At 39.7% G+C, this 13,675-nt stretch overlaps 1 protein-coding gene across 2 annotated transcripts in view; it reads left to right on the top strand.

The window, feature by feature from the left end:
- The window catches only part of smarca4b (SWI/SNF related BAF chromatin remodeling complex subunit ATPase 4b), a 33,714-nt gene extending 23,354 nt beyond the window's left edge, over positions 1-10,360 (top strand). Inside the window, exons 25-34 of one of the 2 annotated variants that reach the window (XM_089133695.1) lie at positions 42-269; positions 1,164-1,241; positions 1,341-1,559; positions 3,871-4,127; positions 4,351-4,456; positions 4,545-4,646; positions 4,759-4,885; positions 6,386-6,522; positions 6,638-8,854; positions 9,938-10,360. In XM_089133695.1, coding sequence (XP_088989821.1) covers positions 42-269; positions 1,164-1,241; positions 1,341-1,559; positions 3,871-4,127; positions 4,351-4,456; positions 4,545-4,646; positions 4,759-4,885; positions 6,386-6,522; positions 6,638-6,676 — 1,293 coding nt within the window. In that variant the 3' untranslated portion in view covers positions 6,677-8,854; positions 9,938-10,360. Of the gene's footprint in view, positions 1-41; positions 312-1,163; positions 1,242-1,340; positions 1,560-3,870; positions 4,128-4,350; positions 4,457-4,544; positions 4,647-4,758; positions 4,886-6,385; positions 6,523-6,637; positions 8,855-9,937 lie in introns of both variants that reach the window. The other variant, XM_089133694.1, reaches the window with a different exon arrangement.
- Positions 10,361-13,675: the final 3,315 nt, after the last annotated feature.

Raw genomic sequence — 13,675 nt, 5'->3', positions numbered from 1 at the left:
AATCTCACATGTGTATAGTGACAAATACGAGGTGTGTGCAGGACCTCCAGGCGCAGGACCGAGCCCATCGCATCGGACAGCAGAACGAGGTGCGCGTCCTGCGTCTCTGTACCGTCAACAGCGTGGAAGAAAAGATCCTAGCGGCCGCTAAGTACAAGCTGAATGTCGACCAGAAGGTGATCCAGGCCGGCATGTTCGACCAGAAGTCGTCGAGTCATGAGCGCCGAGCGTTCCTGCAGGCCATTCTGGAGCACGAGGAGCAGGACGAGGTCAGGAGTATCACTCCTTCTGCGTATAGTAGGCGACAAACAGTATGTGAGCCGAGTAGTATATCCAGATTCATAGTTTAGCGAAATGTATCCAGATAACCTAATGCATATGATGGACACTTTACTGTCCCATGAGGCCATGGGGTTTTGATAATGCTAGTGATGCCAACATGGCCAATTTAATCTTACTAAATACTACATTGAATATTCTTGTAACAGTTTCACATTAATTGTAGTACCTTTATAGTATGTGATTTCGGACGCATCATTAATTAATGATTCATTAAACCATTACATTCAGAGGCCTGTTGTGTGCATATATACATTAACATATTTTTATAATGTTAAAGTGCCCCTATTATGCTATTTTAATGCTTTAAAACACTTTAGTTTCCACATAATCTGCACTGCAGCGTCAGCTCTTTCTAAGCTCCGCCTCTCTGAGAGCTGCTCTGCTCTGATTGGTCAGAAAGCAAACACTCATTATCATATCTGAATCTCAGCTCTTGATCACAGTGATACGAACACTAACGATGGCGTGTGTTTTACCGTATCAATCTCGAACAGCGTCTCTTCCAGTCTCAGATTCACTACAGTGATTGAGGGCGGGGCTAAGAGATGCTGTTCAGCCAATCAAGAGCATTATGCAAATGAACCTCAATTTATCTCCACTTTGATCTTTGAATGTTTTGCAGAGCTTTTAGGTTTATGACACACTACATAGCGCATAATAAGGGCACTTGAATGTAAATCTACAGGATTCAGTGAGAGAATGTTGTTTGTATGCAGATTAATATGAATTTAAAGCATCTAAACCTTATTTTCAGGACGTGTTCATGAATCTTTTCTGTACTTTCTTTAATTTCTGAAGCTCTGTTCCCGTGTCTCTGTCAGGAAGAAGATGAAGTGCCGGACGACGAGACCGTAAATCAGATGATCGCTCGCAGCGAAGACGAGTTCGACCAGTTCATGGTCTCGTTTCATTTCCTCTCTCTTACATTTACGATGTCACTCGCCCGATCGCCGAGTCCCGAGCGAGTCCGAATGACCTCGCGTTGTGTTTGTGTGCAGCGTATGGATCTGGACCGCCGGCGCGAGGAGGCTCGTAACCCCAAGCGGAAGCCCCGTCTCATGGAGGAGGACGAGCTGCCCACGTGGATCATGAAAGATGACGCCGAGGTGGAAAGGCTGACCTGTGAGGAAGAGGAGGAGAAGATGTTCGGCCGCGGCTCCCGCCAGAGGAAAGAGGTCGACTACAGCGACTCGCTCACCGAGAAACAGTGGCTGAAGGTCAGAGAGAGAGAGATACACTAGCGCTGGGCAACCATCAATCACATCCAAAATAAAAGTTTGTGTTTATACCGTGGTCTGGGTGAATACTCGATTCTGATTGGCTGCAGGGTGTCCATTAAAAGGAGTTCTGGTGAAACTGACTGTTCACCGTTCGACATTAATAAATCAATGCGCTGGCGACATCATCTGTGAGTAACCATAGCAACAGGCCGTCATAGTATCTAGTTAGCCGGTATACTACGCCTACCTGTGTGTTTTAATTATAGGTTATAGAAACGAAAGTGTAACGCCCATGGCTAGACGAGCCAAAAAACGTTAACTTTCTGGCTCGTGAGTTAGCTAAACTGAGCTGAGCGGACGATAAATATCAGTCAGGCGTAACCTTCACAAGTTAAAAACTTAAGATTTTGATTGTAAAACTAATAAAAAAAATGAAGTAATGTTTTAATGTGTTTTGTGTTTGCAAGTGTGTTGTAAACAAAATGTGTTTTGGCAAGTGACCGAGTTCGAGGTGCCCATTAATACCTGACAATGGACGCCTCGCCGGGCATTAACCCTTACATATATATATGTGTGTGTGTACTAGGGATGTGCGGTATACCGGTACTGCAAAAATATTGGTATATAATAAATTTCAAACGGTTCAATATCATAATTTTGTTAAATTCGGTATTTGATGCGCTGCTGTTCCGCAGTTCTCCACTAGGTGGCAGTACATTTTGATACGTTTTTGTAATACATTTTTTTTGCACATATAGTAGTGGAGAGTTTCAAGCACTGTTTAATAAAATTGTTTGACTTTTTTTTTCGACTGTGGTATCGATTTAGTATCGATATCGAGGTATTAGATTCTGGTATCGTACCGAAGCCAAAATTGTGGTATCGAGCCATCCCTATTGTGTACTGTGTATAATTATTTTGTATATATAAATGCACACACATGCATGCATATATTTAAGAAAAATGTGTTATTTATATATTAAATAAATTATGTATAAATATGCATGTGTGTATTTATGTATACAAAATAATTATACGCAGTGCACACACAACACAAACTTTTATTTTGGATGTGATCAATCGTTGTGTTTACACTGGCACAAATATCCGATCTTTTCCTCACTTCTGACACAGATCGGAGTTTGTTGCACACGTGTAAACACAAAAATCTGCACAAGATCTGATTTTTTCACATCCGATCTGAGCCACTTCCAAATGTGAATTTAAATCAGATTCATATCCGATATCTGGACTAGAGCCAGACCGATATATCTGCAGACCGATATTAGGCATTTTCCAAACTATCGGTATCGGCAGTTATAATGGCCGATAATTAATATTTCAAAAATAAAATAAAAACGGACGAAACACGCTTGAACCATGTTACGAGTGTTGGAGTTGTATAGTTTGTCCACCAGAGGGCGCTCTACACCGTTCCTGTTGGCAACACTCGTTGAGTTGGTCACGATACATGCATTGATTGAATAACAATTAAAAGATCATCCTCATCAGTTCTCTAAACTCAAATAAGCATAGACAAAATTTGTGGCCGGTGGAAGTTTCCTTGGCCAGTTACATTGAAAACGTACGTTTTAAAATTTGCAGTATGACGTAATCCATTGCTAAATTATGGCTCATCATAGACTAGCTAACCATAAAGCTAGCTAACGCCACTATCATCAGTCTGCTCTGTTGTGACAATAAAAGAAACTTTTAGAAAGTTTCTTTTTAAAATGCATTATCATATTATTTTAGTTAAAACTCATAAATAACTACAAATAACTAACGTTAGGGAAATCTGTTAATGTTTTGTTGCGCCTTTCTGAAATAAAAAATAAATATCGGCCGATATATATCGGCATATCGAATTTTAAAACCAAAAAATATTTGTATCGATATCGGCCTTCAAAATCCTTTATCGGTCGGGCTCTAATCTGGACATCCGACCCACGTCTAAACACACACATCCGATTCCCAATTGAGAACTCCGGTCAATTTTAACATTGATGATATCGCACATAGATGATCGTTCGTGCGCGTGAACTCGACAATCGACTACTGTGGGCTTCGACCAGAAAACAGGAAGTAAATACAGGAATGTGAGCTGAACATAATTGTATTAATATCTTTCACATCTACTGCAGTCAGATTGACATGGCTGTGCACTCGTAATGACAAATCCTGTGTAAAGTGAGTGTACACACTCGGATGTGATCGGATCTGTGCATGTGGAGTTGCGGCCTAAAACACACGCTTCATTTCGTCTCTCCTTCAGTCGGACGGTTCTAATCGCAGCCTCTTTTCTCAGGCTATTGAGGACGGGACTCTGGACGAGATCGAGGAGGAGGTGCGGCACAAGAAGACGACCCGGAAGAGGAGGCGGGACCGGGATCCGGACGTGATTCCCTCCACCTCGGGGGCGAGAGGAGCGAGGGAACGAGACGACGACAGCAAACGACAGAAGAAACGAGGGCGTCCGCCATCAGAGAAGCTCTCGCCCAACCCTCCCTCTCTCACCAAGAAGATGAAGAAGATCGTGGACGCGGTGATCAAATACAAGGAGAAGTGAGTGTGGGACCGAGGACGAGAGAGAGAGAGAGAGAGAGGCTTAACCACATCATGTGAATAGAGCTTGACCGCACAACTTACTACATATGACTGAAGTCACTCACACACACTCACATGCACACAATAATGGATTTGGACTGAGAGTGTGAGCAAGTCTTCGGAGACATCAGGTGTGTGTATTATCCCTCTCTGAGCGTGTGTGTGTGTGTGTGTGTTGCAGTAACGGGCGTCAGTTGAGCGAGGTGTTCATCCAGCTGCCGTCACGGAAGGAGCTTCCCGAGTATTACGAGCTGATCCGCAAACCTGTGGACTTCAGGAAGATCAAGGTCAGTGTGTCCATGCCTGCGGTTTCAGCTTTATCCAGGTGCCGTTTCGGTTACACAAGTGTGTGTGTGTGTGTGTGTGTGTGTGCAGGAGCGCATCCGGAGTCACCGATACCGAAGCCTCAGTGATCTGGAGAGAGACGTGATGCTGCTGTGTCAGAACGCTCAAACCTTCAACCTCGAGGGATCACTGGTTAGAGACACACACACACACACACACACACACTCATAGAAACTCTTTTGTGAAAACACACATACACAAATATATAAATGTATTCACTCTTGTGTGTGTGTGTGTGTGTCAGATCTATGAGGACTCTATCGTGCTGCAGTCGGTCTTCACCAGCCTGTGTCAGAAGATCGAGAGAGAGGAAGAGAGTGATGGAGAGGACAGTGAGGAAGATGAAGAGGATGAAGGCTCGGATTCAGAGAGTCAGTCGAACTCAGTTTATAATAATATTAATAATAATAATAATAATAATAATAATAATCTACCAGCGAACATCCCCAGACCCTCGGCTAATGTTCTGTCAAGGTTCTCTCGAAGTTACGAACAAACGTTCTTCCAGGAACATCTGCTCTTTAACCCTCAGGTGCTCTTCGGGCATTTCTGACCAAAACATTTTCTGTTTTGAATTTCTAAAAATCACAGCTTCATCGGAATGTTACGAAACTTGGTGACATTTATGGCATTATGTAGGAAATGAATGGGAAATTGACAAAAACACAAAAACTATGAGAATTTTTGTGTGTAAAATCTACAAATCGGCCACAATTCTAAAAAAAAGTACACCACATACAAACACATACACATTTTATACACATACACACCAATAAATTTTGATTACAAAAAGTATGTTTTGAATTTTTTAAAATCACAGCTTCATCGGAATGTTACGAAACTTGGTGACTTTTATGGCATTATGTATGTGAACACACAAAAAAAATGAGATCATGATCTGAGCATGCTAAAAAAAATAGTCACACTCGTGGTCTTTGGTCAAAAATGACCCCCATAGGAAATGAATGGGAAATTCAAAAAAAAAAAAAATGGAAAAAAAATTGTGAATTTTTGTTTTTTGTCAATTTTTTTTATAAGAAATAGTTTTTGAGATTGTTTCAACTATATATTCAAATCCACCAACAACAAAAATGTATGTTCATAAACAGCTGGGGAATTCACATGCCTCTCCATAGAGAGCTGTACATGCCATCTAGTGGTTACACCATGACACTACGCTTTTTCTCTATACTGTAACCAGATGGAGCTAATTTTCTTCAAAAAATATTTTTTTTCTGAAGGCCTAGACTCTATATTAAACTAAAATACTGCATTAATATTTTTTTGAAAAAAATAATATATATATAGAAAAATATATATATTTTTCCATGGCAAAAATACACCATAAATATTGCATAAATATTAATAAATTCAATTAAATTGTCTCAAAATACTAAATTAAAAAGAATAAATATTATAGAGCAAAAATAAATTGCATTGGTTTTACTGGGATGGAGAAAGTTTCATTTTTAGGTGTCCGGTCACTTTTGACCGGGAAGACAACAAGTGTGACTCCGAAACGAAGAGCACCTGAGGGTTAATAATGTTCTCTGAACTTTAGCACAAAACATTATTTATACATAATTTATTGAACGCTTTTTTCAAAGAACGTTCCCATAATGTTCGAAGAATGATACGAGAGAATGTTATAACCGAGAGAAAATCTGTTTGAACATTCAGAAATAATATTCTCATAACTTAATATTAACATTAGCAGAACGTGTGTGTGTGTGTGTGTGTGTGTGTTCAGTGCATGTGATGTAAACTTCATCATCAACAGAAACACAAACGCATACATGTAAGTGTGAACTAAATAACTGGAGAGAGGGACACTACTGACCGTGTGTGTGTGTGTGTGTGTGTGTGTGTAGCTCGGTCGGTGAAGGTGAAGATTAAACTGAGCCGTAAGGACAGAAGTGCAGAGCGAGGAAGAGGACGCAGGAGAACCGCCAGAACCCGCGCTAAACCTGTCGTTAGTGATGATGACACTGATGAGGAGCAGGAGGAGGTGACACACACACACACAATCACACACACTAACCTGAGCCCTAAACCTATCATCACACAAAACTTTTCACACAAAACTGCATTTTCACATGGTGTGTGTGTGTGTGTGTGTTCAGGATCGCTCCAACAGCGTCAGTGAGGAAGAGCAGGGATGAAGATCCACAGTAAAGAAACGATCCCATCGTCCAGTAGAAGAACATCCTCATCCTCCTCAGCTCACAGAGCAGGCGTACGTCCACACACACACACACACACACTCCTCGTGCATCTGAGCAGACAGAAGCTCTGTGTGTGTGTGTGTGTGTGTGTCTCCCGGTGGCGCTTCAGACCTGATCGAGATGTTTCTGTGACACTGAATATTAGACATCGCCGTTTTAGAAGAGCAACGTTTGTGATGGTCTGTCAGTCATTTAGTCGAGTCATGTGACGTGCATGTGCAGTGTACTAGTGTAGAAACAGTTATTATATGCTGATATGATCATTATTTAAGCTGTGTGTGTGTGTGTGTTCAGTCACTGACCCCGTTTATGCACTTTGGAGGTTTCTCGCACACACACTCTGAAACCTTACGTGAGCGCGGAGTGTTTAGGGAACGTGTGTTTGCATCCACTGCGCTGCTCTTCGTGAGTGTGTTTGACCGCTTCTGATATTAAACACCAAACTCCCTACAGAGCCGGCTAAAGATGATCTGTGGCTCCTTTTCAAATACATTACATTATAGATTATAAATACAACTTAAAGACTCTTTAATCAGAGGTCAGAAATGTGACCGTTGCTGTCCGCTGCGTTTATATTGTGTTATACTGTATTATGTTTATTTTAGAGCCCGACCGATAAAGGATTTTGAAGTCCGATACCAATATTTATTGGTTTTAAAATCCGATATATCGGCCGATAATTTTTTTTAAAATTATTATTTCAGAAACGCGCAACAAATTGTAAAACATACATTTTCAATATAACAGGCCGAGGAGTGACGATACGTCTCATTGCGATAACTGTCACGCGCTATTAAAGAAATACTTCAGTCACATCGTCTAAAGTTAAAAGGACTTCATTGTAACAACATAACGTAACTATTATAGTCATGATAGTCACAAATTTTGTTTGAGTTTAGAGAACTGATGCGGATGTTCTTTTAATTGTTATTCGAGCAATGTATGTATCATGACCAACTCAACGAGTGTTGCCAACAGGAACGAGTGTAGAGCGCCCTCTGGTGGACAAACTACACAACTCCAACACTCATGACATGGTTCAAGCGTGTTTCATCCGTTTTTATTTTATTTTTGAAATATTCATTTATCGGCCATTATAACTGCCGATACCGATAGTTTGGAAAATGCCTAATATCGGCCGATAATATCGGTCTGGCTCTAGTTTATTTTAACTATGTATTGTTTAATTTTATGTAAAGGCCCACTAGGGACTAAGATTGAGAATTAGCCTCGGCTAAAATGTTGTAGTGTGGAACGTGAGCTTATGTAAATTTAAATTGAGTTAAATAATAAAGAAAATATGAACACAACGCGCTAAATTACACATCAAGCATTTCTCCCGTAGAAAACCATAATAAAGAAATGTGAAACTGCCTGGGCTGCGTGTGTGTTTTATCAATAAGCTATATACTGAATGGCGTCTTTTAATATTACTGTCTAATATTAAGCCACACTTTAGCGCATTACATTCATATTCTGTGCTCGTCTTTTTAATCGCGCGTGTGTATATATGGATTATCGGTTCGTTTACATGACAACGCTGTACTAAAAAAGGGAAAGTGTGTGTTCTGCCAGGCCAGGAGGGGGCGCTGCCGCTTTAGGAAGAAACTCTACGCGTCCATAGTCTGAACATGATGTCACCGTTTTCACAAATTTGCATCTTTATAGTTTACACAGAGACAATAACAGCATCGTTTTCTAGAACTTGCACTTTGAAGCGCCGTGGACATGAACTCAGTTTGTTGTGTTTATATCACTGTATTAGTGCATTAAGCCACGTGAAGTGAAGAACAGCGAAACATGCGACGGATGCGTATCGCACTCTTACGGCCCGTACACACTGAGTCCGAAATCTTTGTATGCGTTTTTCCGTATTGGTGATTCGGTGGCTCTGAATTGTCAAAAACACGGATGCGAAAAACGCATAAAATCGAACCCGGTCCGATTTGTTTTATGACGGACGAAAGTTTCGGAGGCGGTGTGCAAGCGTGATTGGGCGTATTTATTTTTTAACGTGCGAAAATTTCAGACGCGAACTCCGGGCCTTGAAGGTGCTATATGTGTTTTTAGCGGCCTCTATTGGTGATGTTTCAGATTGCAACCAATTTTTTAAAGGTGCCATCTGTAAAAATTGAGGTTAAAATATCCCAAAAATGAGCTACACGCATCAAAAGATTGAGAAGAAATAAGGTTGATGATGTCATTAAAAAACTGACACGTTATAGTGCTGCCGAGATATTAACCTGAATTAGCATGCTAAATTACTAGCCCCGGCCCGGCAGGTGTCGTAATACCAGTTTCGACCATGGGAGGCGGTATGCGGGCGGGCAACGTTAGCACCAGCCAAACTGCAGTACACGAGTGAGTCGCGCTCGCGCCAGCTTGTGTTTACTTGAACCTGACGTCAGTCGTGTGGAAAATACAGCCCACTACTACATTTCAGTTCAGGGAAGAGTTAAAAAACAATAATTGGTCGATATTATGCATGAGGAATACATTTTGGTAAGTTGTAGCATACTTTATCTTTTAACAGTGTTCGTGTTCTTTTACCATTAGCTAGTAGAGATGATCGGTTCACGTGTGCTAGGGATCTGTCGTGTAAAGCGCCAATACTGTATTTATTGTTTGAATTGCATAATAAAATGAACAGAATCTGAGAGCTGAGATCGGTCTCCGTGTCCTTTTCTGTGCATGACAAAATTGATGTGTGGCGTGAGAGTGTGTGAAAAGTGTTGTGAGAGTTGGCAGCTCTGAAAGACGCTAGCGTGGTCCACATCAGGGAATGCTGTCTGTCAAATTAATTCAAACTAATGATAAAAAATGTAATATGAACAAATCGAATATCATAAAACTAGAAATAATAGCCTGGGCTTTAATTTTCCCATATCGTCGAAATGCACCGACTTGTCTATGAGACGGCCCTTATAATTTAGTATTGAGATGTTGTTCATTTAGTCTCTAATCTCTGAAAATCTCCAAATGCTCCACGTGAAACTGCGGTCTTCCAACCTTTTACTATCGTGTCAATTGATTTGATTAATATGCACGAGGGAGACAGAGCAACACAGCACTCGCCCATATTGTTTGAAGACATGAGAGAGCGCGTGGCCGTGGAGGTATTTCTGGAGGTATACTGCCCCCATCTGGTATGGAACATGTTGTATGATTTGATTTTAAATCCCAGAGGGCACCTTTAAGTGCGTGTTACAACTCCGTGTTACAACCCCTTCACACACACACGCAATGAAAAAAACATTTATGTTAGTTACGTATTGCACCTTTAAGGAGCCGTTCACACAGAATGCGTTTTTGCGTTGTACGAGACAGGACGCAGGTCTTCTTTACACACTTTTTTTGGGAGACCTCGAGCAGCCGTCAAACACGTCCGTCTAGAGCGTTTACGTGGAGAAACAGCGAAGAGTAGCGCAGTGGAGAAACGTGTGTGTGTTCATGTGAAAGACGATCTTTAACTCTGTATCTGCTGATTTGCTGCGTGACTGTAGGTGTTTCTAGCAGCTCTGTAATGGCATGTGCTCTTACTGTAGTGAATGTGTGTGTGTGTGTGTTTGTGCACATAGATTCTCATTCACTACATGATACCCAATAAATATTAAAACCTTATGTGTGTGTGTGTGTGTGTGTTTCTGTCCTGCAGTTTTCTCTATGAAGGGCCACAACAACAGAATGAAAATGGAAAATAAAATAAATTAGTTTTAAATAAATTAATAAGAAAGTGATTGAAATAAAAAAAAATTAATCGGTAAAATTACATTAAAATAGGAAATGAATAATATAAATAAAAATAAGATTAAAATTAAATAAATAATAGCCTACTTTTAATAGAAAAAAGATATATCATTTAGATTTGTAATATATATATTATATATATACATACATATAAATTAGATTAGTTTTAAATAAATTAATAAAGTGATTGAAATAAAAAAATACAAAATAATCGGTAAAATTACATTAAAATAGGAAATGATTAATGTAAATAAAAATAAGATTAAAATTAAATAAATAATAGCCTACATTTAATAGAAAAAATATATATAAATATATATATATACAAAAGTTTGGGATCTGTGTGATTTTTAATGTTTTTTACAAGAAGTCTCCTCATCAATGCTGTATTTGTAACATAAAAAAAAACCTGTAATGTGAAATATTATTGCAATTTAAAATTACTGTTTTTTATTTTAATATATTTAAAAGATCATGTATTTCTGTGATCAAATCAATCATTACTCCAGTCTTCAGTGTCACATGATCCTTCAGAAATCACTAATATGATGATCTGATGATCAAGAAACATTTATGATTATTATCAGTGTTGAAAACAGTTGTGTAAAAAAAAAAGAAATTCAGGATAAATGAAATTGATGAACAGAAAGTTCAAACGAACTGCAGAAAGCTTTTGTAACATTAAACAATACCGTTCAAATGTTTGGGGTCAGTAAAAAAATAGTATTGATTTTTTTGGGGGGAATAAATAAAATAAATCAATACTTTTATTCAGCAAGAATGCATTAAATTGATCAAACTTTACAGTAAAGACGTTTATAATGTTCTAAAGGATTCTGTTTCAGATAAATGAAATTGAACTTTCTATTCATCAAAGAATCCTGAAATAGAAATGTAAATAACGGTTTTCAACACTGACAATAATCATAAATGTTTAAAGACTGGGGTAATTGGAATAAATTACACTTAACTATATATTCACATTGAAAACAGCTGATTCAAATGGTCATATTTAACAATGTTACTGTTTTTATTTTGTATTTTTAATCAAGTAAATGCAGCCTTGATGAGCGGAAGACTCGTGTGTGTGATACTGCACGATGGCCACTAGGTGGTGGTGGTGTTCGTGAAGAACTTCAGTTGTGCCTGTAGTTTCATCAGGTTTAGCGCTGCAGATTTCGATGAAATAATAGTTTTAAAAGGTGAAATTGAAATGAGTGTATATAGTTTGCGAATATTCTGCAGAGCATTAAAGTCGCGAGCGGCAGCAGATTGAAAAGAAGCCAGACCAAACCTTTGTGTGTGAGACAGGCGGCTGCAGCAGGAGACCCACGTAAGGAGGTGAGCGGCCGAGAAGGGTCTTATCAATGAAAGTGAACCAGTGAAGGGAGGGTAAGTTGACTGATGAATATAAAGTGCAGTGGTGTGTGTTTTGAAAGGAGCATTTATGGCTGGTAAAGAGTGTCAAATGTGTTGATAGAGTGGACGAGAGCTGGTAAGTCCCGCCCATCCGTAAAACTCCAAGTGAACCTCTAGTTGAAAAAGCGTCAATGCAAGTGAATGAGAGAAAATAATTATTTTCTGATCCCGTTTGAATTGTGCCATGAATGTGACATATGTTGTCTGTGAATTTTTTTATATAATTTCTCATGTAACGCGTTTGACTGTATGTATGATTCTTTGGCTAGCAGTTGTGGAATAGACATAACGAGAAAGACTACACGTCGCATATGTGACGTCACCGCATAACACATTATCCCTCCACAAATCAGGGTTTTCGCCACGGTCAACTAGTTTGTCCTCCTCTCCCTGAAAGAAGGCGGTGAAGTGCACCAAAGACACAGGCATGTTCAGCGGGATCCGTGTGCTGGTGGGGGTGATGTATATCAAACACGTCGAAAGAGAGTTGTAGTCCACAAAGTGCTCTCACACAAAGTCTAACCGTATGAAAATTCTACCCGCTAAATTGTAGCATTCTTTACACGAAACATTATATAAAAAAATCACAGACAACATATGTTCACATTCATTGCAAAATTCAAACGGGATTAGAAAATAATTATTTTCTCTCATTCACTTGCATTGACGATTTTTCAACCTAGAGGTCCAGCGAGGCTAGCTGAAGGGGCGGGACTTACCAGCTCATAGGTAGACTGGTCATTTGAATAGTAAGTTTGGCAGAAGTGGTGAAGGAAGAGCGGTTTCTGTAAAGGAAACCAAGCTAGGCCTTCGCCTTAGATTGAAGCAGCTTTGATATGTGCAAGGAAAAACAAAGTGAAGTTTCCAACCAGATGCCCAAGTATTTACAGTGACTTGATCTAGAATAGCCCCCTAACAAGTGTTGATTTTAAGGGCTGGAGGAGGCAGGGTAAAACTACATGGTTTTTGTTTTGAAGGTATTAAAGGGATAGTACACTTTGAAATTAATTTTATGTATGTTTTATCTTACCTCAAGGGCATCCAAGAGGTAGGTGTCTTTGTTTCCGCAGTAGTTTCAATTTTTATATTTTTAGGTCAAACCGTTCTTGTCTGTCAGACATATAATGGAGGTCTATGGTCACCACCTCAAAGAGCATGCACAGAGAAGTCCAAATTAAACATGATTTAATGACTCGTACATGTAAGTACACATTGATGGCCTAAGACACGAAACGAGCGGTTTGTGTGAGAAAACCAACAGTATTTATATCGTTTTTACCTCTTGTAACCACAGTCCACAGCCACGTCTAAGTGATCTGAGGGTGTGGGCGCTGCGGTCACTGTGGTTACACGAGGTAAAAACGATATAAGTGAATCATCAGCATATGAGTGAAGGACTGAATTACTGTCTGAGGAATGTTATTAATATAAATTGAGAAAAGTGTAGTAGGGCCAAGGACAGAGCCTTGGGGGACACCCCTAGTGACCGGTTTTCAAATCTTACACGTTGAACCCGGTGAGAAAGATAATTTGAGAACCAAACCAGTGGGTGATCAGTGACACCAGTGCTGCTAACCTGTGGATGAGTGTGTTAATGGTCCACGGAGTCAAAGGCTTTTGCAAGGTCAATAAATATAGCAGCGCAGTGTTGTTTGCTATCTAACGCGGATGTAAGTCATTGAGCACTTTAGTGGTAGCTGTAACACAACCATACCCTGATCAGAAGCCAATGTGTTAACTAACATGAACTAACAATGAGCTTTTTTTAAT

This window comes from Pimephales promelas, chromosome 8 (genome assembly GCF_988280905.1).
Source record: "Pimephales promelas chromosome 8, fPimPro1.hap1.1, whole genome shotgun sequence".
NCBI classification, from domain to species: Eukaryota; Metazoa; Chordata; class Actinopteri; order Cypriniformes; family Leuciscidae; genus Pimephales; species Pimephales promelas.
The sequence above is the reverse complement of the archived record's forward strand: the minus strand, read 5'-3'. Positions and strand labels throughout refer to the sequence as shown.